The sequence below is a fragment of the Thamnophis sirtalis genome, unplaced genomic scaffold, assembly GCF_051295495.1.
Source record: "Thamnophis sirtalis isolate CommonGarterSnake01/CBP01778 unplaced genomic scaffold, rThaSir2_p1.2 scaffold_11, whole genome shotgun sequence".
NCBI classification, from domain to species: domain Eukaryota; kingdom Metazoa; phylum Chordata; class Lepidosauria; order Squamata; family Natricidae; genus Thamnophis; species Thamnophis sirtalis.
This window is the reverse complement of record NW_028261391.1, coordinates 34,779,708-34,807,063: the sequence shown is the minus strand read 5'-3', so window position 1 is coordinate 34,807,063 and position 27,356 is coordinate 34,779,708. Positions and strand designations below refer to the sequence as shown.

At 36.2% G+C, this 27,356-nt stretch overlaps 1 protein-coding gene across 1 annotated transcript; it reads left to right on the top strand.

Moving 5' to 3' along the window:
* Window positions 1-56: 56 nt before the first annotated feature.
* TRIM42 (tripartite motif containing 42) lies at window positions 57-27,356 on the top strand. Its single transcript, XM_087726079.1, has 5 exons — window positions 57-294; window positions 1,414-2,124; window positions 4,882-5,693; window positions 24,603-24,833; window positions 27,217-27,356. The coding sequence occupies exons 1-5, from the start codon at window positions 57-59 to the stop codon at window positions 27,295-27,297; spliced, it is 2,073 nt and encodes a 690-aa protein (XP_087582205.1). The 3' UTR covers window positions 27,298-27,356.

Genomic DNA, 27,356 nt, shown 5'->3' with positions numbered 1-27,356 from the left:
CCTAAAAATATGCGGCCCAAAACAATCCAGCCTATGCTGGAGGTTTATGTTTACGGATGAACGGAACTGTGATTGTTGCTACTGCCCACATGAGGATGACACCACCTGCCAGTGCTGTCATTGTGCGTTCTCAGAAAGCCCAAATTGTCGCTGGTGCTGCTGCTCCTGTGCTAATAATAGAAACTGCAAGTGTTTGTGCTGTACAGAAGAGAATAATGAATGTCAGTGCTATGAAAGTAGGTGTTGCACTTTTCCATATTTGCCATACAGACGTGGAGCTAAATTACGAAAAAGGTAAGAGTAGTCAAATGTTGCTGCTTTGGGGAATCTTCCGCAAACCACATTGATCTATCACCCTGAGGTGTGTGTGTGTGTGTGTGTGTGTGTGTGTGAGAGAGAGAGAGAGAGAGAGAGAGGGACGGAGGGAGGGAGGGAGGGAGAGAGAGAAACTGGCGCTCTTAAAGATCAAATGTGGAATTATTATTAGGCTAGTTCAGATCATAAAGCAGCAAGTATCTTCAAAATAGTTTATCAAATTCTACAGCATTAGATTATGAGAATTCTGCAATTTATCTTAGAATATCCCCTTGTTAATTTTTAGCCAAACATATCCTAAAAGTGGTTTGTAAATATTAAAAAGTACTGCAATCGCTATCCTTAAGCATACTACTTAAAAGGCTATAAATTGCAGGTGGAAGATGTAAAATGCAAATTTTGAAAAAAACTACTACGTGAAGGAGTAAACAAAAAGTTAAATCTTAACTGAATGGAAATACTAATTGTTCTCTTCTTCTGGAAAGGAATAACTATGGAACCTAAACCTATAACTCACAACATTTTAAATGCAATTGCAGTATTTTATATATTTGGAACACAAAAATAATTAACTATTAAAAATATTCACATCCATGAAGAAATGAGAAGCACTTTAGTTTTCTGTTTGGATATCTCTTTCCAATTCATCTAATATTTTTATGATATGGTATTCTGATCATTTACTATTATCTGCAAAATGTTGGCAACTGTTACAGATTTGAAAAACTCAAGAAAATCTAAAAAGGCTTGAGAGTTCTCAGATATGTAATAAGCCATTAAAACAAAGGTGGGAGATTTGTGGCCCTTCAGAAGTTGCTCAATTATTAATACCTTAGGTAGCACAGCTAATGGTGAGGGATGCTGGGGATTGCAATTCAGAAATATTTACAGATTTACATATTCTCTGTTTTTGCATTCTAAATCTATTTCAACAGAAAGAGTTAACAGGGTAGGAAGGACTTCAATCTCATGCCATCAATTTTTTAGCCTATTGATTTTTTCCAAAGTTTTTAACCCTGTTTGTGGGCTAATTGTAGAATTATTATTTTAAGTTTGATAATTATAAAAGTTCATGGCATCATTAGATATAACTCCAAGATTTCTGTATTGGTTTTACTTTCAGACTCAGAAGCCGAGGGGCAAGTGATACATCTATCATTACATTGGACAGAGAACCTTCTGGACATGCTTTTATTGACCAGCTTGTATGCCCATTGTGCCAACGAATGTTTCTCCGCCCATTTATGTTGCCTTGTAATCACTGCATTTGTGATAAATGTATCATGCAGAGCAGACTAAATGCTGAAATTACAGAGAGTTTCTACATCATCACATGTCCAATCTGCAACAAAGCACATTGCCTACCATTTTCTAAGAAAATGTATCTGAGGATCAATTATTTAAGGGCGAGATTGGCTAGAAAGTATATGCGCCGATATGGTTTCCTAAGATGGAGGTTTGACAAAAGCTATATCCCAATCTATTGCCAGATTTGCGATGAGCGCAAGGCGGACAAGAGATGTTTGACATGTCAACTGAACTATTGCAATTTTTGCCTGAGAAATTATCACCAAGATATTTCTTCCTTAAATCATGCCTATGTTAAAATTAGTGATGACATATGGGAAGACAAAAACTGCTTAATCCATGGTGAAATACCGCTTTCGAAATACTGTCTTGAAGATCACGAACTGCTATGTGAATATTGTGCTGAAGCTCAACATAACGATCATAACAAAGTTTCTTTATCAGTAGGATGTACAAAAATGTCTGCTATGTTATTTACAACTATTGCAAAGTTTAAAAAAGGTTCCTATTTAAATTATATTCTTTCTGCTTGTTATTTTCTTAGTTGCTATACTATATCTAATCAATGTAAATGCTAAACCTATCAAAGATTTCTCTAAGGTTAAAAGTTTCCTAAGTTCCTAAATAAGTGGTTTTTGATCAATGGAGAATAAACTGTCTCGCTCAGTGGTTCTCAACCTGTGGCCCGCCGACCCCTTGAGGGGGGAGGTGCAATGTTGTCACGGGATCTGCAAAGGCATGGAAAAATGTTATCATTTAAATCTTGAGTTGAGTCCTGGAGGTTCGTGGCCATGGTCCGTGGCCACAAACAGTATTTAAAGGGGGTCCATGGTGAAGACAAGATTGAGAACCGCTGGTCTAGCTTTTAGCTATCTAAGGGCCTTGCAATATCTGGCTTCAGCAACATAGATAATACGTGAAGCTCATAGTCTGTTTTGGGGAAAGTTATTATTCTAATCTTAATATATTTTGGAGTTGGATGATTAGCACAACATACAGGTGGCTCAGTGGTTAAATGCAGCACTGCAGGCTACTTCAGCTGATTGCAGTTCTGCAGTTCGGCTGTTCAAATCTCACCGGCTGAGGGTTGACTCAGCCTTCCATCCTTCCGAGGTGGGTAAAATGAGGACCCGGATTGTTGTTGGGGGCAATATGCCGACTCTGTAAACCGCTTAGAGAGGGCTGAAAGCCCTATGAAGCGGTATATAAGTCTAACTGCTATTGCTATACAGTATGTCTGATAAATGAACATATATAAATATGATTTCTGAAAGGCCCTTTATGGTTGCTTTTGAATTTCTTATATTAACATGCTATTTTTTTTTCCAGATCTCAGGATAGTTGTTATTCTTCCATAATTAGCGGGAAAGCACATATAAGCATTCGTTACTAAACATAATTATAAAAATAAAAGCAAAAATGTTCAAATGCATTGTCACAGTGCAAATCCTGCCTTTCCTGCCTTCAATGGCAGATAGAAAGAAGAAATGTGCTGGTTGCAATGTGACTGCAGAGGTCATGTTTTGTTATACTTCCTCCTGCTGAACCACCTTAGGGGTGATGAAGTCATATACACATACACACTCAGGCATGTATATAGGCACATACATATACAGACCTACTGTTAACATAGTTTTCTCTGCCTCACCCAAACATCTAGCTTTCTTCCTCTCTTTTCACAGTCAAAACATACTTTTCCCATCCACTCAAAACTCTATTTTTTAAAATATCTCTTGACCCTTATCTTACATTGCTCAAACCTTATAGAACAATAGGAAGCAATCAAATCTATGCTTTGGGAAGGGGAAGTATTGCTTCTAGTGAAGCAGAACAGTTTTGCTGAGGTTACAGTCGTACCATGCTCTTGAGTCTGTTTTGATTTCTGAACTTTTTGGTATAAAGGAGTAAAGTCTCAAAGCCTAGCATATTCCCTAATTGCCCTTTCCAGATTATTAGGCATATGGCAAGTTCAGCAGTTCTGATGATCACAGCATTAGGCTCGACTAAGGCAGTCAGACATTATAGAGCCATAGAATTACATGTGTAAAATTTCATTTAATTACAGTTTAATGTAAACCAAGTAGAAATGCTTCTGTGTTCATTTATTTATTTTTTATTTATTTATTTTATTAATATTTATAGGCCGCCCTTTTCCCCGCGGGGACTCAGGGCGGCTTACATAAAATAGGGAGGTGGGTATAAACAATAAACATAAAACAATACATAAGAGTTAAAATAGTACTCAACATTCATTCTTCATTCGGGTGGGGACAGATTGTGATCTTATCCCCAGGCCTGACGGGATAGCCAGGTCTTGAGGGCTGTGCGGAAGGTCTGGACGGTGGTGAGGGTACGAATCTCCACGGGGAGATCGTTCCAGAGGGTCGGAGCTGCTACTGAAAAGGCCCTCCTCCGTGTAGTTGCCAGTCGGCACTGACTGGCGGATGGTATTCGGAGGAGGCCCAATCTATGTGATCTTATAGGTCACATATATGAGCTGCACATAGTTTGACAAAATGCTAGGTATAATTATTACTTTTTCAAAGTGTATAAATACTGTTGCAAATAACAACTTGATGCAATGTTGCTATATAAAATTAAATAATTAAAATTATTTAAGGTAAGATGCTGTCTGCTCCCCCCCCCCCATCCCTATGGAATAGGATTCAAAGACCATCTTTTTGATTTACTGGCAAATGATGGTTTCGGGAACAAAAATGGCCTGTTGAATGTCTCCAAGCCACCTGAAACTGAGAGAAAAAAAACATTTTCTGGGGAATTGGGCTCACTACTAAGTAATGACAGATACATAGGTTCTTGCTTTTTCCAACAAATAAAAATAATCTCACAGGAAATGGAGGTTAGCAAACTGCAAAGCAACTTTGCTTTAGAATAAGGAAAAGAATTATTAAAGAAACTTATTTTCAGAAAAATATGTATTCTTAAAAATTTCACAACAGTTTAGTTAATTATTGATCAAGCCAAATCTTAATCTGAAGCTTGCTTTTTTCTCAAGGCAGAATTAATAGATTTATAGAAGGTTAATTTACAATTTTTAATATAGTACCATCACATCATAAATTTTCTGGAACTACACAATATTATACTTTCAAATATATGTAACTTGGAGTGGAAACCCATCTCTAAAATTGGTTAGCCTGGGTCTAATATATTAATCCAATTTCTGTCTTGTGAACAAGAATCGTATCCTTCAAAATAATATCAATTGTGATAATTATCTTTATTGTTCTGTTGCAGTCCGTTATGTAATCGATAATGACCTGATGGAAGTCCTTGTATTAAAAAACAATTTTAAATCTTACAAAGACACCAAAAGGAGAGAGATTAGGAATGGTTTTATGAGATTACGGATGATAATTCAAGAGCGTGAAAAAGAACTGATGGAGGCAGTAGAAAACCTTGAACTTCAGAAACAAAAGGCCCTTTATGAATTTGCAACCCATGCAACAAGGAAAATTGATCAAATGGACAGCCTCATGCAATATTCTAAGGAAGCTTTAAAAGAACAGAGCCCTATTGCATTCCTGCAATCTGCTTGGAGCTTAGTAAAGGAAGTAGAAGATATTATTGCAAGTCTTTATCAGCCCAACCCATACCTTAAGGAAGATCCAATAAAGCATCTTAAAGTCAACTTTGAGGAGCTTGCTGAAAACCTAGTAAGCATTTTCCCATCAATCCGCAGTAAATTACGATATGAACAAATGAGCAAAAGTCCTTATCCCTGTGGTTCTGATGTCATGATTCCAAGGAGTGTTTCAAGTGCACACATTTCAAATCCACTAGGACTGAACAGAAGTTACTCCTTATCATCATTTCATTCACTAACTGAGCAAACCTTTATGAACAATGAACTGCGTATTAGACCTAGGTCATCACCACCAACAGAGATGAAAGGGAATCAATTGTATTCTATTTGGAATGCCTCATCAGATACTTCAGGAGATATAAGAAACTATCCCAGTTACAATCCAGATGCAGAGGACGAATCTTCTTCACCTCCTGGTCTTGTTGTTATTTACCAAACTCTTGTCTACCCAACTATTGCTAAGGTATGATTTTGTAAAATGTTTTTATTCTCTGACCTTGCAATCTTTATGAGCATTCACACTTTCTGTAAATGCAAATAATACCAGATAATAGAAATGTGCAGTTAATTGAATTATATCTTCATCAATTCTGCATATATTTGTGATTTCTTTAAAAGGTGTAAGGAAAATTTGCAGTTTATTTTGTATGGATTTTTTATGTACTTTCCTATGTAACTGAAGAATAATCTAAAATATCTTTCTTGTGGCTTTGCACCATTAATCAACATATGAATGGAAACGTTGTTGAGTTTTGGATCCAAAGTTATTATATCATCAATGAAAAGCTTCTTTCACAAATGGTCATAGGCTAGCATACTTTACAATTCCCCATTTTTCTTTATCAAAAACCTTGGCTTTTAGCAATAGCAATAGCAGTCCGTTCTGCCTTCTCTAAGCGGTTTACAGAGTCAGCATATCGCCCCCACAGTCTGGGTCCTCATTTCACCCACCTCGGAAGGATGGAAGGCTGAGTCAACCTTGAGCCGGTGAGATTAGAACCGCTGAACTGCAGATAACAGTCAGCTGAAGTGGCCTGCAGTACTGCACCCTAACCACTGCGCCACCTCGGCTCTCTGATGATAATGTTTTAATTTCAGATTCTTTCCAATGACCTCACTCATCTACAATTTAAAATAAGAGTCCTGGAAGAAGGCGGGGCTTAGCAGTGAGAAGATGGAGTTTCAGGCCATTCCTGAAATTCCCCTATTCCGGAAGAAATGGATGGGTCATTTATGACCCTAGCTGTCCTGAAGAGACAGTGAAGGTTTGGGGAGATCCAGTGACCTCAGAGACATCCGCAGGTCTCGGGGGGGCTCGGATTTCAACCCCTTTTGCCATACCTTCCTGGATTAGCTCTATGCTAACCGAAACTGCAGGCAGCCCCTAAGAATGGTAGAAGTGTTTCCAACTGGTAAGCTGATTTTATTACTCAAAGAGAGAGACGGTCCGCACTAAAATTTAAGCTAATTGAAACCAAAGAACAGAAGAATCTAGCGGCGAATTGGTTTTTTTAATGGATTTATGGCTGGTGGTTACTCTATCTCTTAAATGTTTTGAATGCTGTTTACGTGGATAAAGGAAAGTTTATTTTACTTCAACACTCGCTCACGGCTCTCCTTAAGTGGGCTGTAAACCAATTTACTATAATTTGGCTTCTTATAACCTGACACTTTTATTGCTTGGCTGTGTTGGTCTAAGATCAGATAAGACTGCATAGCTCCCAGCGTGTCCCTAATTGCAATTTCATCTGCGTCACATCATGGCGTTTGTACTTGCTTCAAGTGATTCATTTCAAAAGATTTTCTCTGCTTTTCAGAAGTTGTTTGATATTTATGAAAAATCTGAAAAAAAATCTGAAAAAAAATGGATTATCTCTTGTTTTTAACATCAAACTATGAAATAAAGAGTCAGAGCGTTGAATGTTTGAGTGCTCCTGAAATCCAAATGAAGAATGTCAGAAAGGAAGTTTCTCAATTTGCTGACACGCCGGGCATCTGTTTTACTTCGGAGGAAGAAAGAGAAAGAGATGTAACGTTTGAAAAAAGGGGGCCATACAGAAAATTTATCTCAAAAGACAGATTCCAGGAGGAATGAGAAACATTAAAGAATCTATACTTTATGAAACATTATTTGCAGAACTTTCGACACCACCCTTGAAAGTCAAAGACAAATTGATTGGAACAAGCCAAGGACAAAGTTATTATGTCAGAGGCATCCTAAGCAAAAAGGTGCGAAGATATTTCTGTTTGGACTTGCTTATAAAAACGTTTGGGGAATTTGTTTTAGGAATGGTAAGAGGACTAAGGAAGTTTTGCTATTGGAGAGACATAGGCTGATAGACTGAAGAATATAATTGAAAATTAGCTAAATCTAACTACTCTTATTTGTAATAGATATAGCTGAATAATAATTGATATTGATAGTAATGTATATAATGTGGAGTTGATATGATAAATAACAATTGGATATGAGAAAGGAAGGTTGGAAACATTTTTGGATTATACATAAAGGGCATTAATTACAATAATTATCATTATTAAAAAACTAAATAAAATATATACAGTTAAATGTTAATTAATATGGGGAAAATGTTATGATATATGATATAACTAAATATTATGGATGTTCAGCTAAAATAGGATATGAGGATTTGATGTTAATAGAGGATTTTACAAACAAGTAAATGAAATGTCAGCATGTGTTATGGATTAATTCTTTGGCATAGTTAAGGATGAAGGATGTTTAAATAACTATAGTTAACTAAAAGTGGAGGTATAATGATGTTAATATGGTAAACATTTGAGTTAAGATATTTGAATTAATATGAGTTAATGGAAGAGATGCGCCAAAGCATGTTGTAACCAGCTGATATACTTTTTCTTTTTTATAATAGATACCTGTGTTCCTTTTTTTTTCTTTTTTTCTTTTTTTTTCCTGCCTTGTCTTTTGTCCTTTTAATCTTTTTTGTTTTATTTTTGCTTTTGCTTTTTGCTTTTTTTCTTTTCCCACTGGTGTGGGCATGTATTGTTCAAGATTATTATCTTTATTAATATTTTAAAATAATAATTACAGTCAAATGAAAATGGATATATGACGATGGTGATATGTATGAATATCTGAGTTAAAATGCTCGAGTTAATATGAGTTATGTTTGTTGACTGTGGAGGAGATGTACCAAAGTTTATTTGTGATCGACTGATACACTTTCTATAGATGTAAAGAAAGATGTTGTACTTGTTTCAAATTAAAATTTAAAAAAATTTTAATTAAAAAAAAAGAGTCCTGAGCTGACCTATTTAAAGAGACTGGGTGGGTGAATTAGAGTAGATTTGATATATCTGTCTCCACAGTTTTCCATCCAGATTATCAGAGGGGTAAAATATGCTATAAAATTGAAATTTTAGTCTAGTTTCTCTACCACCACTCCCTTCATGTAAACCTGTTGACTGTTCCTTGCTAATGTTGTCTTTGAAAGGTTTTTATTTTCATTTTCATACACTCACATATATACTGTGCATAGCCGGCACCATACAACATTAAACAATAATCGCAGCAATTCTTCTTGTCAACAGTACCCCCCAAAATAGAGACCCAATATACCTCTTCCACTCTCCATACACCTCTTTCTTCCACCCCCCTCCAACTTTCTATCTTCCCTCCACCCTACTTCCCCTCCCCCTCTACCACTCCTCTCTCCCGATTCACTCCCTCCCTTCCTTCTCACCCTCCCTCCCATCCTCTCTCCCATCCCTCTCTACCCATCTTTCTTCTATCCCACTCCTCCTCCCCTTGGTGTATTTCCACTATATGTCATTGTACTTAACTTATCCTATTTTTACAGAGAAATTAAAGAAAAACAGTATACATGTGAAATCACATTACATTGAAATCTAACACATCGTATCTAACCTAGTATATATCCCTCCTTCCCCCCACCCTGCCCCCCAACCCCCCATCTCCCTCCCCCCCCGACTTCCCAGAGCCCGTACACGGTATAGATTTTTAACAAACACAGTCTAAAATATATTGAGAAGAAAAGAATAAGAAATTAATAACATCTCTACATTGAGCTTAGCTCCTTCTTGCTAAACTAGCTTTGTACAATTTAAATCATTCCTGATCTTAAGCATAGGCTATCTGGAATTTCTTAGTCCCGTATTTGTTTTGTATATAGTCAATCCATTTTTTCCAGTCTTGTTTATATCTCTCATTTGAATGATCCTTAAGATATGCCGATATTTTAGCCATCTCGGCTAAATTTGTAACTTTCAATGTCCATTCTTGAGTTGTAGGCAAGTCTTCCTTCTTCCAGTATTGCACCACCAACAATCATGCTGCCATTATCAGGTGCAGAATCAAGTTAGTCTCTACCACTGTAAAGTCAGAACTTATACCTAGTAAAAATAACTGAGGAGTAAACTTTATCCTTCTTTTAAAGATATTTTGCATAATCCACCATATTTTTATCCAAAATGCCTTAACATTTTGGCAGGTCCACCATATATGAAAATATGTAGCATCGAGAGAACCACATCTCCAACATGTAGGCTGTAAATTCGGGTACATAGAAGCCAGCTTTTTAGGATCTAGATGCCATCTATAGAACATCTTATAAAAATTTTCTCTCAGGTTTTCAGCTTGTGTAAATTTCACATTTCTTACCCAGATTCTTTCCCATGTATCCAACATTATTGGTTCTTCAATATTTTGAGCCCACTTTATCATGCAATCTTTAACTAATTCTGTTTCCGAATCCATGTGTAGTAATACATTATATATCCTCTTTATGTGCATTAAGCTTTGATCTCTTATTTGTTTAAACAGATTATCCTCAACTTGGATAAAACCAATTTTTGATCTATTTTCCACCTGGCCTGTAATTGCCCATACTGGAACCATGTTTGAACTACCTTCTCCTCTTTTAATACCTCTAAAGATTTTAGTTGTAGTACCCCCCTTTCCAAAATGAGAAGCTGTCTGTAAGTAATTCCATCCTGTTTTTGTGCTATATTCATATTTTCAATTGCATGTCTAGGAATTGCCCACATGGGTATCTTGTCATTTAATTTATATTGGTATTTTTTCCAGACCCGCAGTAAAGCATTTCTTAAAATATGACTTTTAAAATTCTTGTCCAATTTTTTGTTGAATAACAGGTAAGCATGCCAACCATATAACAGATCGTGTCCCTCAATATTCAATATTCTATCATTAGTTAAATGAGTCCAATCACTAATTGCAGATAGCGCCACTGCATCATAATATAGTTTTAGGTTAGGTAATTTCTAGCCTCCTCTCCTGCGTACATCTTGCATTATTTTCAGCTTTACCCTCGGCTTCTTTCCTGCCCATACAAATTTGTTGATACCCTTCTGCCATTCTAAAAGATTCACATCTTTTTTAAGTATAGGTAACATTTGGAAAAGAAATAAAATTTTTGGTAAGATGTTCATTTTCATTGCCGCTATTCTACCCAGCAAAGATAAGTGCAATTTCTCCCATTTTTTCATCTCTATCTGTATACTATGCCAAAGTGGTTCATAATTATACATATAGTTTCCCATTTGAAGTTAAAATATTAACTCCAGGATATTTAACTTTTTTGACTACCTCACATCCTAGCATTACCCCTAATTCTTCCTTTTGTTTAGTATTCATATTTATAGCTAGTATTTTTGTTTTTCCTAAGTTTATTTTAAAACCAGATACTTGACCATATTGATTAATCGTATTCATTAAAACCATACTGGATTCCTGAAGTTGTTCCAATATTATGACCAGATCATCCGCAAAAGCGCGCACTCTGTATTCTTGCTGCCTAATCTTAAACCCTTTCAGACCATCCAAGCCCCATATTTTATTCAACAATACTTCCAAAGTTATAATAAACAATAGTGGGGACAAAGGGCAGCCCTGTCTTGTACCTTTTCCAATTTGAAAAGAGTCTGTTACACTTCCATTGACTATGATTTGTGCTGTTTGCTGTTGGTGTATTGCTTTAATTGAATGTAGTTGCATTTTTTGCAATATCTTCCACAGAAATTGCCAATTAACTCGATCAAAGGCTTTCTCAGCGTCCAAAAATATGAACGCAGCAGGAATTTGGTTGTTCTTTCCCAGATATTCTAATGCATTAATAATTAATCTAACATTACTTTTCATCTGTCTCCCCTGTATAAAACCTGTTTGGTCGGTGTGTATCAATTGTTGAATAACCAGCATTAACCTATTTGCTAGTATTTTAGTAAAAATTCTATAATCTACATTAAGTAATGAGATAGGTCTATAATTTTTTGATTGGGTAATATCTTGATCTTCTTTCGGTATCAAAGATATAAACGCTGTCTTCCAAGATGGAGGCACCTTGCCTTCCGTTTGAATCATATTAAATAATTCTCTAAGAGGTTCTACCATTTCTAACTGTAAATTTTTATAGTAAATCGCTGTCAAACCATCTGTGCCTGGTGCCTTCCCTAACTTTAACTGCTTAATTGCCTGTAAAATTTCCCCCAAGGTTATTGGTTGATTCAATTTTTGCCTGTGCTCTTCTCTAACTGAGGGTATTTTCTCTTTATCTAAATATTTATCTATATCTAAACCATTAATTTTAATCCCCTTTATACAATTCTGTAAAAAATTCCCGAAATGCCTTTTGAATCTCATCCTGTTGAAACACCTCCTTCCCTCTGTAAGTCATTTTTGATATATTTCGAGTTTTCCTTTTTTTCCTAATCTGATAAGCTAACCATCTGCCAAGTTTGTTTGCGTTACAAAAAGTATTGTGTTTTGCATATAATAAACTAGTGGCTACCTGGTCAGAGATCAACATGTCAAATTGAAATTTTAATATGGTTATTGCTTCCTTAATCTTTGTATCGCCTGGATTCATTGTTAACTCCAACTCTTTCCTCTTAATTTCCTCTTCCATTTCTGTTCGTTTTAGCCCTTGTTTGTATATATGTGTTTTATTTATATTCATCAGCACTCCTCTCATATAGGCTTTGCTTGCATCCCATACAAATTCCATAGGTGTACCCTTATTCATATTCAAAACAAAGTATTCAGATAACAATTTTTTACCATCATTACTATACTTTTCATATCTAAATAAGTTTTCATTCAATCTCCAAGACCTTCTTGCTTGCACTGCCCTTCCCAATTCCATCCAAACTGGGTTATGATCCGAAAGGACCCTAGCCGCAATCTTTGTCTTCTTCCCCCTCGAAAGCAAGTCATTAGTGATTAGTATAAAATCAACCCTTGAAAGGGATTGATGTCTGTCAGAAAAGAAAGTGAAATCATATTCCTCTGCGTTTCTTTCTCGCCAGATATCTCTCAGTTCAAAATCGTCCATCATGTCAAAAAAAAGGTTTGGGTAACTTTGCTCGCATCTTGGTATTTGGGCGAGAAGTCTTCTTATCTCTTTTAGTGTCTATCACACCATTCCAATCACCCAATAGTATACAAGACCTATAGTCCCACTATATTAATTTAGCATGAAGATTTCTATAGAATCCGTCTTGCTGTTGATTAGGAGCATAAATTCCCAAAAGTAATGTCTTTTTCCCTTCTAAGATTAAATCTAATGAGATATATCTTCCAAAGGGATCTGCTTCAATTAATTCAGCTTTGATATCTTTTCTTAAGTATACAACTATACCATTTTTCTTTTCCATAGCAGAAGCTACAAAATATTGACCAAGTTTTGAGTTAATCAGATATTTTTGATCAGTTGGTTTAATATGAGTTTCTTGCAAACAAATTATATCATTCTTAAACTGTTTAAGATAGTGAAATATTTTCTTTCTCTTCTGTGGAGAATTCAGTCCATTGACATTCCATGTTAAAATCTTAGTTGCCATCATTGGTTGCCTGAAGCTTTTTTAGAGCCTCCTGCATGGCCTGTTTAACCTTTGGCCTAGCTCCTCCCATGGCTTCTGAACTTGTTGCTGTAACTCCTTGATCGATGGCCAGTGATTGTTCAGGTTGTTGCCTTTTAGCTTGTTTCTCCATTCGTCTGGTAGTCATATGGTTAGGTCTTTGTTCTATAACGCCTTGCCCTTCTAGTGGGGAGAGATGGTCCATCTTATCTGGTAGTTGTGTGGTTTGCTGTCTGTCTTGTCCTTCTTGTGATCTTTCTCTGGATCAGGATGGTGCAGGGTATCCCACCTTCAAAATATTGTGATAAAAATCTCGAGCTTTCCATACAGAGTTGAGACGATATCTTTGCCTGTCAAATGTAAGCATAATACCAAATGGTGCATCCCAGCTGTACTGTATCTGATGGTTTCTGAGTTCTTCCACTAAAAAAGCATAGCCTCTCCTGGCTCTTAGCATTTCAGGTGGTATTTCTTTCAAAACGGTCAAATCCTGGCCCCCAATTTGGAGCCTAGTGTTATAAGACTCTTGTAGTATCGTGTTTCTGAGCTCTCTTGTAGTAAAATATATAACTATGTCTTGGGGGAGCTGCTTCTGTTTTGCCACCCAAGAATTATTATTATTTTTTTCTAATTGACAATATACTTGAAGATTGCTTTTTTAACATCCCATAGATCCATCTTATCTTACAATGGTCCTACTTCTTCTTCCCTCCTCCCTCTTTCCTTCCCTTGTTTCTTCTCTCCTACTCCCCTTCCTTCCCTCCCTCCTTCCCCTTCCCTCCTTCTCTACTTCCCTCCTTCCTTCCCTCCTTCCTTCCTTCCCTTTCTTTTCTCCTTCTCTCTTTCCTTTCCCCCTTCCTTTCCTCTTTCCTTCCCCCCTTCCTTCTCTCCTACATTCCCTCCTTCCTTCCCTCCTTTCTTCTCTCCTTCTCTCCTTCCTTCCCTCCTTCCTTCCCTCCTTCCTTCCCTCATTTCTTCTCTCCTTCCTTCCCTCCTTCCTTCCCTCCTTCCTTCCCTCCCTCCTTCCCTCCCTCCTTCCTACCCCCCTTTCTTCTCTTTCTTCTCTCCTTCCTTCCTTCCTCCTCTCCTTTCCCTTCTCTCCTTCCCCTTCCTCCCCTTTACCATTCCCCTCTTCTTCCCATTCCTCCCCTCTTTCCTACTCTTACATTCCCTCCCATTCTTCCTCTGCCTTTCCCTTTCTCCTATTCCTCTCCTTTCTCTTCTCCTTCCTATCTTTCCTTCTACTCCTCCCTCCATCCACTCTATCCGTTGTTGTGTTTACATATTCTCCTCTTCAGGGGATGACCTGGTTCTCTTTTTTTTTCTTATTTGAAAGTTATATAAAAAAGGCAAGATTTACAAAATACAAGATAAAAAAATAGATAAAGCTCTTTACATATTTTCATCTCCCATAGCTCATCTCGCCTTACCTAGTATGAAACTAGGTTGCTAATTCCATGCAGGTAGCTATAATGGATTACCTATCAGCTTTTCAAGTTTTTCCAACGTTGTGGTCTAATGGTGTTACTCAACGGTGAATTCTCACCTCTAATACATTTCTACTCTCATTTGTCCCTCTGTCTTTGTGTATTGTTTATTTGAGTTGTTGCTTAGATCATTTTAAGTTAGTCAGCTATCTCCTTTTATATCTGAATCCTCACTGTCTCATCAAGCCATTTGTACAATTTCTCCCAGACTTTGTAAAAGTCTGTGTCTTCTTTATCGTTAATCCGCATTGTCAATCTGTTCATTTCTGCTAATTCTAAGATTTTGTTCATCACCATTGTGCTAGTGGGGGCATTTTCACTCTTCCAGCACTGCACGCAAGCGATCCTTGCCGCTGTCAAGATGTGGACGAGAAGGTATTGATTGGTTTTACATATTTTTTTATCTGTTATGCCTAATAGAAACATTTCTGGCTTAAGACTTAATTTAATTGACATGATTTCATTCAGCCATCTCAGCGTTCGCTTCCAATATATCTTTGCCACCGGACACGTCCACCACATGTGGTAGTACGTGCCCAGCGTTGTTTTGCATTTCCAGCATTTGGCCGATAATTTTGAAGAAATTTTTGCCAGTCTTGTCGGAGGGAGATGCCAGCGGTAGAACATTTTGTATATATTTTCTTTATAGGCCGTCGATTTTGTTAATTTCAGGTTCCACTCCCATACCCTTTCCCAGTCATCCAGGTCAATTGTGTGGCCGATATTCTGGGCCCAGGTTACCATGACTTCTTTCACTCTTTCTGCTTCCATTTTTTGGATCAGCAAGCAGTTATATATTTTCGAGATTAATTTCTCGTCTGGTCCTATTAAGATTTTATCCAATTCCTGGTCCTTGTCCTGAAAGCCAAATTGTGCTAGATCTGATTTGTATTTATTTTGTATTTGAAAGTATGGCCACCAATCAATATTTATTCCCATTTCAGCCAAATTTTCCCTGGAATTTAGTCTATTTTGGTCATCTAACAGCTGTTTGTAAATAACATTTTTGTCAAAATTTATCAAATTTGGGTATATCAGGGCTTCCGTCGGGGATATCCATTTGGGTAGTTGTATATAAAATTTCCTTCTAATTTCCAGCCAATCCTTAATCAGTACCCCTCTTAGATAGTGCCTTCTAAAATAATTGTGGACTTTATTTCCCTCACACCATAAGTAATTGTGCCACCCCCATTGCAAGTCATGGCCCTCTATCATTAGGATTCTTTTGTGGTTAACATTACCCACTCTTTTATCCACATTGTTGTTGCTGCTTGATTATATGCTTTCCATTCCGGTAGGCCCATTCCACCTTGCGCTCTTTTATCTTGCAGATGCTTATATTTTATTCTAGGCTTTTTGCCATTCCACACAAAATTTCATACCATTTTATCCAAATCATTATAAAAATTTTCTCCTAATTTGACCGGTGCCGTTTGAAATAAATAGAGTATTTTTGGCAAGACATTCATCTTGATTACTGCGATTCTTCCCATCAATGATATTTGTAGCTTCGACCAATTTTTAAAATCTTTTTGGATGTTTCGTAATAATTTATCATAGTTATCTTCTTTTATAGAAGAGCATTTCGCAGATAGCCAAATCCCTAAGTATTTGACCTTTTAGTTACCTTTAATTCCATTGCTTTCTCTAGTTCTTCTATCTGTTTTTTGGGAATGTTCTTTATAATCATTTTTGTTTTTTCCTTATTTATTTTTAATCCTCAATGTCCTTCATTAATTTCGGTCCTGAGATTAGAGGGTCTTCCACAATAAAGACCATGTCATCAGCAAAGGCCTGTGTTTTATATTGTTCTTTTTTTATGGTCAAACCCCTAATTTCCTGATTTAATCTTATCTGATTTAGGAGAACCTCTAACGACATAATAAATAGTAATGGGGAGAGTGGACACCCTTGTCTAACATCCTTTCCGATTCGTACCCTCTCTGTTAATTCTCCATTAATTATAATGTTTGCTGATTGCTGTGAATATATAGTTTCTATAATCTTAATAAATTTGTCGCCAAATTTCATCATTTTTAGTTGTGTGATTAAAAAATTCCAATTTAAGTTATCGAATGCTTTCTTCGCGTCGATAAAAATTAATGCTAATTGTTTCTCAGATCTTGTTTCGTAGAATTCCAAGGTGTTAATTATTATTCTTGTATTGTTCCGAATGTGTCTTTTAGGGAGAAAGCCGTTTTGGTCCGAATGGATGCTTTGATTTAATATTATTTTTAATCTTTCCGCCAAAATTGATGTAAAAATTTTGTAATCCGCGTTTAACAAGGATATAGGTCTATAGTTTTGAATTTTACTACTATCCGCCTCTTCCTTTGGTATTAGGGTAATGAAAGCTTCCCCCCATGATTTTGGAACCTTACCGTTTTGTAGTGCCTCATTAAATAATTCTAATAATTTGTCTTCTACGGTATTTTGGAGTTTTTTATAGATTTCCGACGGAAGCCCATCTGGACCAGGTGTTTTATTGTTTTTTGTTTTTGAATGGCCTTTTTCAATTCCTCTTGTGTAATTTCCTTATCAAGCATCTCTCTCATCTCCTCAAGACTGGAAGTTTCTGTTCTATTAGGTATTTTCTGATGTCTTGTTCACTAATTTCGTCTGGTTCATATAGTTTCTTATAGTAGTTCTGTACAATCTTTTTCTTTCCCCCTATTTCCTGTTTCAAGTTCCCCTCCTCATCGCTCAGTTTAATAGTTCTTTTTGCATCATCTTTTCTTATTTTGTGAGCCAGCCATCTCCCAATTTTATTTGCATGTTCAAAATAGTTCTGCTTCATTCTCTTAATGTTTTGTGCTACTTCCTCTTGAGAAATCAGCTTTATTTGGTGTTTAATTAACTCTCCTTTTTCCCTGTATTTAATATTGTCTGGCTCTTTCTGAATCAGCAGTTCTATCTCTCTTAATTCTTTGTTCAATGTATTAAGTTTTTCCCTATGCATTTTATTTCTTCTTGCTATATAGGCTATTGATGTTCCCCTCACGACTGCCTTCATTGTATCCCAGATGTTTTGTATTGATGTCTGCTCTTTACTGTTTTCTTTGAAAAAATATCCCAATTCCTTTTCTATTGATTGTGCAAATTGTTTCTCTTGTAATATGTTCTGGTTTAGTGTCCACCTAGCTTTTATCCTTGTCTTTCCTTTCCATTGCCATAAGACAGGATGATGGTCGGCCCACTTGTTTGTTGTTATTTCAATATTTACAGTATCCATAAGTAGTTCCGGGTTTGACCAGACCATATCAATACGGGACCAAGAATTATGTGGTTGAGAGTAGAATGTGTACTGTTGTATCTTGTCATTCATTGTTCGCCAGACATCATAGAGGTCTAGTTCCTTCACCATATTTGCATAGGCAGTCGGTAGTTTCCTTCTAGTACTTTTCTTGTGTATACCCTTGTAATCCATTTTACCGTCTACTACTGCGTTGAAGTCCCCTAGAATACATATATTTTGCCACTTCATTTCATTTATCCTCTTGTGTAAATTTACATAGAATCTTTCTTGTTTTTGGTTTGGGGCATAAATTCCAACTAGTAAAAAAAATTTCCCACCATTCGTTATCTCCACCATTAATATTCTACCCTCTTTATCTGCATATATTAATTTGGGGTTCAACCATTCTTTTATATACATCACAATTCCCCTTTTTCTAGTTTGTGCTGACGAACAAAATGCTTTACCTAATTTTGGGCATTTCAACAGGTTATTATATTTCTCTTTAATGTGGGTTTCCTGAAGACAGATTACATCTAACTTTTGTTTCAATAAATCCAACAGTACATGTTTTCTTTTTGATGTTATGTTAAGACCATTTATATTTGCTGATAGTATATTCGTTTCCCATTCCTCAACTCCTTTACATATTGTTTGCTTTGTGGGCACCTTTAGATCTTGTCTCAATTGGTGACCTTGCTCTTGATTCTTCTCTGCCATATCAAGAGAGATATGCTCTTGCTCTCTGACCTCTCTCGTCTCTCGCCCCTCCAGTTGGGATTCAGTTATAATATCTTCCTGTCTTCTACTTAAGGTTCCTTCTTTATTAAACCTCTCTTCATCTGCAAATAAAAGTTCCTGGAATTCTTGAGCTTTCTCCAAGGTGTCTATCTGGTACTTCTTTTCCCTCCATGTTACTAGCATTCCTTCCGGAAGGAGCCATCGAAACTGGATTCTATGTATATTTAATTGTGAGGAGAGGAAGTTATATTTCCTTCTCTTCTCTCTAACTCTCCGGGGGATCTTCTTTAAGATAAGAATTTCTTTACCTTTATATGTTAATGAGTCCCCTCTTATTGTGCTTAAAATATCCTCTCTCAATTGTCTTCTTAGAACCCTCACATGGATCTCCCTGGGAAGTCGATGGCGTCTCGCAAAGCTTGTGTTAATTCTATAAACTTCATCCAATTCGTTAATGACCTCATTTTGGGGCCTGTCGAGAACTAGTCCCAGAATTTCTCCAATCAGCTCCCGAAGATTTTCATCTCTCGCTTCTTCTACATTTTGTAGTCTCAAATAAAACACTGATCTCTCTAATTCTAGGTGGAGGATGGCCTCCTCCAGATTTGTGTTTATGGATTCCAGTCTATCCTCTGTCTTATCTATCCTTTTTTCTGCTATTTCCGTTCTCTCCTTAACATTTTGGATTTCCTGTTCATTCCTTGACAAAGCTGTTTGGATAGCCCTACACGCTCCTCAATCCTCCCCATATTATTTTTGACTTCACTCATTTCGTTCTTTACTCCCTCCAGGCCTTTGGTAATGTTTTCATTCATCTTCAATATTGCTTCCTGTAGAGAGTCCATTGTTACCTCCTGGCCTTGTGAAGTTGAGGCTGTCTTATCTCCTATCTGCCTGCCCTCAGGCGACTTTTCCCTCACCGGGGTGGATAGAGAAGTTTGTTTTTTGCTTCCTTTAGTTAAGGTTACTATTCTTGTTGCCATTTAACTTAATTCAGCTCTCCCCCTTTGATCTGTAGTTCCAGTACCTTCTAGCTGCTGTTAGAGTATTTATACAGTTCTATTACATTAATCTATAAACTTTTTGAATAGTTTATACTTAATTAATTAATTGGTTAACCAATGAGTTAGGTATCTAGACAGTAATGTTAACAATATATCAGTTACCCAAGTCTCAGCGTGTTGTTCAACAACAATCAATCCACTATAATGCACACCCCAAAAAAAGATAGTTAAATTAGAGCAGTACTATACAATATACAGTAGAACAGTTCTGTTTTATCAAAGAGGCGTCCATTAGATAGGGAGAAAACATTTCAGCGTGGAGAGTCAAGAGACGGGAGAGGTCAGAGCTCACGAAAGTCATTTCAAAGCTCACCCATCAATCACTTCTTGTTGTCAGTGAGGTAGAGAAAAAGGCAAGGGGGTGGTGGTTTTTTTTCCCCCCCGGCACTCAGTTTTCGCTTTCAAGGTGTCGCCCTTCTGTTGTCTCTATCAGTATGACTCGGCACCGCCTCACCAGAGTTTTAAAGCTGATTCAAACCCTCGTGACTCGCAGATCTTTTTCCCTTTTTCCCACGAGGAGGACAGATCAAACCGACTGTCTTTCTCTTCACCGTCTCGCCCACTGTTAATCCTCCAAATTTAAATATTCAAAAACTCAGTCCTTCTCTATCCGATCTGCCACTCGGCTCTCTTAAATCTTTCCCTGTCCGTCTTTACTCACCACTTCAGCTCAATGCACCCACTTACGTATCCGTGCTCAGAACAATTAAATTATTAATTTCTTCAAATTTAGGTTCTTAAATCAAGGTCTTTCGTTTACCGTCTTTCAATCCGATATGTTCCCTGCAGCTGTCTTTCCCTTCCTTGTTAAAGGCTGGCAGTCACGTCTTCTGGTCGGCCATTAATCAGCCGACCTCCTTTGCACTCGATCTGAGGGAGCCTCTCGCTTCGTGGGGGAGATCGCCTTTCTCCCTCCGCTGCTCCGATGCTTCCCCTCTCCACTGGTCCTCGCACCTCGAAAAGACCTTGCCTGCTACAGCCACGCTCGTGCAAAAGGCCGGGCGAACCGAGCAGAGGTTCTGTCGGCAGCTCGCACCAGTGTGATGCCAGACCGGAAGTCGCCACCCAAGAATTAACGTGATAAGCTTTATCGATGTGCCAGTCAAAGTTAGACCCCGGTCTTCCCACCAGACAATCAAAAGCTTCTGAAAGAATCTGTTTCAAGTTCTCCTGTTTATCCTCACGCAACCCCCTTACTCTTAATGCCAGCTCCATCTGCCTGTACTGTATCATAATAATTTCGTTTTCAGCGTTTTCAACTTTTTGTTGCACCACCTCAGTTTTCGATGTCAAATTGGTATTAGCTTCGTTAAGATCCTCTAGACTGACTTCAATTCCAGAAACATGTTCTGTCAGTACAGTTACAAGTCCCAGCATCTCATCTTTAATTTTTGCAACCCTGGTGTCAATTTTACCATACAATTCCTCCTTAAGTTCTTTTATCTCCTCTTTTATCTCCTCTTTAAAATCTCTAAGTCTATCTTCAACTTTGATTGTCAAACTGTTAAAAGTTTCCCCAAAAAATTCTTTCATTAGCAAATCTCCAGTAGGAGGCATAGAGGGTAGAGGCTGCGACTTTGTACCAGGTACTGGGGAGGTACTTCTGGGGGCTGGAGGGGGTTTCAGACCAGGATTTAGTTTTGAGGCCATTCCAAGTTTTATCTTTAAGCAATTAATCAAACTCTACTGGCCCGCTATGCAGCTATGGAAAGAGGTATTAAATCACCTCTTTATTAGCTCCGTAGGACTTTTCAGAAGGTTTCAGAAAAAAAGCATTGTAACGAAGCAGCTCAGCATATTCATCGCTATTTTACACTTCTCTATATTAGAAATATATATTAGCAAAATTGATAAAAGAGAGTCTTGTAGAATCTTGTAGAAGTGAAACTAATTAGTAGAAATCTGCTGGCCGGCTATAAGGCAGAGTGATGAGTCACTCCTTTCCTTTGAAGTTTTATAGCTGTTCTTTACAAGAAGATTAAGAAGGTGAGCATTGTTACGGAGAATTCACCGTCGCCATATTAAAAGCTTTTTTTTTTTAACAAGCCAAATTAACGAAGGAAGATCTTGTAAAAATGAAGCTAAGATTTAAATAAACAAATGATGTTCTCAAATATGGGCTCTGCTTGTATTAAAATCAGATAGTTCAAATGTTGTTCTAAGTGGGAGGATCTTACTTTGTGCTGCTGCGAAGAGCAGCTGGAGATTCCGGCACGGAGATGATTCTGCCTCGGCTGGCCCCCCTCTCTTCGCAGACATAAAAGCTGCAAAGATCAAAAAGGCACTTGCCCAGCTGGATCTCTCTCCTTCCCTTCTTGCCTGAAGGATAAGGTATCTGTCAGATGTCTAAACAGATAATGCAACCAGGAATTCAGGAGCAGCTCTGTTAAGCTGCTACCATCAGCAAGGTCCCGCCCAGGAAGTCTGTTCCTTGCTAATGTTAAGAAGATTTTATCTGTGATTAAAATCTGAGCTATTTGAAATAATAATTGTTTAAAAAAATCTTTGGTAGTATGTTTATTTTGATAGTTGGTATTGATTCTAAGCAGGTTTATTTCACATTTCTAGAACTGTTTTACTTCTCTTCATATTTTATGATTATTTTAAAATACATATTTATTGCTACCTGTTAATACCATCCCAGATATTTTACTGAGTCTTTTGTGATCTACCAACCAGACTTTTTCTACACAAAGTCTGGTTGGTAGATCACAATTTGAATTATGCATTTTTATTATATACTTTAATTTTGTATCCATAAAATTCATCAAACTTCTAATTGTTTTTACTGTCTTATTTATATCAGTTGTTGCATTGTTCCATTGACTACTTGTTTTTCTGATTTTATTCCTCTTTACTTTCTATTTCTGATCATAGTTGTAAAAAAAAAACCCACAAATCTAGAAGTTGGCCTATAAAGTAAAATTTTATTGATAGCTTTTTTTGGGGGGGGCTGAGTTAGCTTAATTTTTATGAGCCCAATTTACATGCTAATTGTTTCTATATCACTCTAATTTTACTTTTTTCTGTTCTTATTGTTAGCCTTTTCTCCTTTATAGGTTGAGTGAGTATCTTTATTTTGGTCATTCATCCAAATAATATATCATTCAGGGATAATATTACAGACATTCTGTTATGATAGTGGTCAAATCTAGATAATATAAGAAATGGGAAAAATGTAAATCACTAATATAAATTATAAAATTGTGACATCAATACCATTAAAATGGTAAGAATAGGATTATAAAGATAATACAATTTATCATATTGATTTACCAGTTGACAAATCATATCAGAGCATGAGCATCATCCAAAGTAAAGTACAATAAAATGAATTAAAGTAAGATATAGCAAAATGAGATAAAACAAACTAACAGAGAGATGAAATAGGATAAAAATTCTACTATGGCAGCAAAAAAATAAAAGTAATATAAAATAGTATAAGATAAAATACAATGCAAGGATCTATAATAAAATTTATATTAAATTTGAAAAAAAAGGTATATTTAGGTGAATTCATGATATGTGTTCTCTGTTGGGCAGCCCTGACTACAAATCTAATAGTTTGAGATACTGTGGAAAGTTAGATAAAAGATGGGCAATCAGCAGAAGATGAATATTCCTGTAGAGCTAGTAGTAAAGGAGAACATGGGTTATGGTTTATCTGACTATCATGCTACAAGGACAGTGTTGTGCTTAAAAAGGAATGTTCCTGTATTTCCTCTGCACATCTGCAATGAGTTCACAGAACTAATCAGGGGCCTCCAATCTGCCAACTTTAAGACTTGTGGACTTTAGCTCCCAAAATTCTTTAGCCAGTCATGAGTTGAAGTCCACAAGTCTTGAAGTTGCCAAGTTTGGTGACTCATGAACTAGGTTAAAGTTAGAGCCTATCTAAATTTGAGAACTGGGATGTGTTATAGATTAGAATCTCAAGTGTGGTTATTTATAAATATATATTGTGAGAGAACAGCAGCTTCTAATTGATGTTCTATGTCTCAAACATTTTCTTTTAAATTAATTTAACTCAATCTGACCTCTGTGGCAGGATAGTATAGCACGCTGTTATGCTGATGATAACCAATTATACAACTCTATAAAGCAGGGCAAGCTAATGCCCAATGCTCTTCAGGTGTTGGCTCACTGCCTGGCGTCTGTAAGAACCTGGATAGGGAGAAACAGCTGCATCTCAATCCTAACAAGACAGGTGGTTTTTGCCCCCTCCCCACCACTGCAATGGTCAGCAAAGTTGACATTCCTGACTCAGATTTGCCATGTAGATGTGTTCCTACAGCTGCCTGACAATGACATTTTTGCTTCCCATTGCAGGTGATGTATTTATTCATCCTTATTCCAGTAAGAAGGAAACTATTTTAAAAAATATTTTAAAACCAAGTTGAATTTTTGAATAATAAAATAGAAGACCTTTAAAAATACAAATGTACTAAAAGTTTTGGTTATTGTAATTACAAGTATTAAAGAAGATATACTTTCCTTCTTTATTTTATTTGAGCCATGTGGGGGAAGTAGGTCTAAAACCACTGTATGTGGTAAGAGATAAAACTAGAGCTTACCTGAAATGTTCTGCTGCATTTATGACAGTAAAAATATATATATATAACCTAGCCTTTCCAAATGAATGCCCATCATATGAATTGGACTTAATTCCCTGTTATTGTGACATTTTGGCTTGTATGGAACTTCAATTAGTTTTTAGAAGCTGGAAGATTATTAGGTTTAAAATCCATGGGACTGGTACTAAAATGCTACTCAGAATTACAAATGCCTGTACTGTGGACATTAAATATATATAATTAAATTTAGGTTGTAGGTTGCAGGTTTCTGGTTTTTTTACTCTGCAAACATTTATAACTCAAATATGAAATGCTAGCAGCCTTACGTACTAGTTTGCTAGAGAAACATAAAAGCATTTTCAGTGCACTTTCTTTCTTTGCACTCCACAGCTTTATTGGACCTGTCCAACAGAAGAAGTAGATAGCTTTGAAGTTGCTTATTATGAACTATTTGATGAAGAGGCAGCTGAAAGTTTAATCTTGCCACAACTCATAGGAGTACTTACTGGAATTGTACAACAGAATCTGGAAATACATAATCTGTCCCCTAATACAGAGTATCTCTTTAAAGTTCGAGCTATCAATGAGAGAGGCCCAGGAGAATGGAGTGAAGCCTGTAAGGTACAATCTTGTGTATTTAATTTCTGAATAAATCAAACTCATATAGACAAATGCATTATCATGATTTTAGATAAGTAGCTTACATTTATTCATAGATTATTCAAATGAATTGAATTTAATAGAATTTAATTCAAATGTTCCTTGGATTCTTTTTTTATTTGTTTTTTTTTTTACTATAGCATTAACAATTCCCTGGTTTGGCATGGTTTCAAAATGTTAAATGTTAAATTTTTTTTATAATATTCCATTTCATACATCAAAGGTAACAAGGACAGTATTTAAAATGTTTCATTTTTGTATGACACGTTTATATGTCTGACAGTTTTGATGTTTCATTTTTCCTCCACTGTTTTTCCTTTATAACTATTCAGATGAAAATTCCATAAAGAATACATATTAGGATTTAACTTAATACAACAATTTTCCTAATAAAGATTTTTTTTAGACATAGACTATTGGAAACAATTCATGAATCCATAATGAATAGAGCAAGCTGTCTCTTAAATCCTTAGAGCAGAGAGCATTCTTCCAAAATGAACCTTGAATATTGTTTTGGAATATTTATTCACATGCCTCCAATTTGAAACTATTCTGAGATGTCTGTTTAGTATTTTTAATTCCCACTCCTTATTTTGCTTAAACATTTGCCGCATTATTTGATCTTTAAAGAAGTTAAAAACTTTAAAATGTATTGATTTTTAACATTTTTTCAGCAACAGTGTTAAATAATCCTTCATATTTATTTGGTTGTTGTTGTGCTAAAAGGGGAAAAATGATGAAATATTGAACATGTCCTTTCAAGATGGTAGAATTATAACTCTACATTTTACCAGCAATACATTGAATTGATAGCTGTTTAATTATTTATAATGAGTGGGGAAAGACTTCTACTAAACAGATGCAGAACAGAGATGGACTCACATCTGTAGCCCGGAAGAGACATTAATTAATGGCTGCTTTCAAGTTGCTTTTTTTAGTTTATTTACATTCTTATAGTTTTCCTTACCTATAATGGATAGAAATTTTTATTTGTCCAAATACTTTAGCTTAGAAAGCAAAAAGAATCAATAAAGTATTTATCTGGTTGGGAAAAAAAGGGGAGGAGAGACACACACTCTAATGGAGAAACTATAATACAGTGACACATTTCCAAAGGATGCATTGATTGTTCTCATTGAATAAGGTTTACTTGGACATATGTTGGAAGATAACTTATGGGAGTCAAATATTTAATTTATTAATTTTAAGCAGTGGCTAACTGCACTTAGACTCCAGATAGTTTATAAGAAAACCAAGAATGGTTTGTGGTAGGGCCTTTATCATAACATTTCATGAACTGCAGCTCACTTCATCAGAACCACAGAATGGGAAGACAAATTGGTTGTAAAGATATAGGTTACATGTGAGTCAGAATACACCTAACGTATCAGTTAACAATTGTGATATGTTACAAACTTGTTGCATTTTGAGGCCTTTTGAGGTTACCTGTATTTGAAACTTTTTGGTGTATTTGACTTCAGCAATCTCTCAGTCCTTTTTTTCCAGAATGGTCACCTTGAGGTCTATAACAGAGTTCTTAGAGAATTTGAAATGCTCTTATATTGCTTTGTCCTTGATTTGAGTCTTGATGTTAAACATGTGTCTATAAATTCTTTCTTTCCCTTTCCTCTGAACTTACCCCAATTTTAAGCAAGCCTAAACCATATGCCTGATCTACCCCTAATCTTTGTGATGAAGTATATGTTGCTGCATAATGAAATTCCTCAGATTTTTGTACATTCTTGTACATATTCATGAAATTGCAACTTTATAGAACCAGGGTTAAAAGTAGTTAATAGGTATCTTCCTCTAAAGGAATGGTGTGACTATACAAGTTAATCAATGCTTTGTTTGATGAGACCAAATGTGCAACAGGCTCAGATAAGAGAATATCAAAAAACTTGTTAGCAGCTGATAGTTAAAATTTCAACAAAATCATGTTGACAAATGAAATCCTGCAACTGAACTATTTCATCTTTTTCTTGAAATTAAAGGCCTCGTCTCAAGGATTTCCATTGTCTCAAATAATTAGAGGAGGAAAATATAATGGAAGATCCATTCTTTAGGGATGTTCATTTTCATCTTTTGACAAACCTTAGTTTCAGTAATAACTCCAGTGTAAAGTATATCATGATTTATTTGAACATATTGCTTAAAAACTGTAATAGGTTTATTTATTCTAAAAGAACTTACTGATTTTTTTAAAATGGGGTTTTTTTAAAAAAAAAAAATCTTGTTTATACATGCCAATACCTTTATTCCTGCTTATTCTCTTGAGACATCTGTCAGGTACCTGTTGATTTCTACAGTTGATTGACAATCATATTTCTGCTTTCCATTGTAGGTTGTGACTCCAGATGTGCGTGGCAAAGCCAAAGGCAGATGGGGGTTGCTGAGAAATGTTCAATCTGCTTTCCGCAGATAATCCTGAACTACAGATCTACAAATCATTTTAAGGAGGAAGCTGAAAGTAAGCTATCAGAT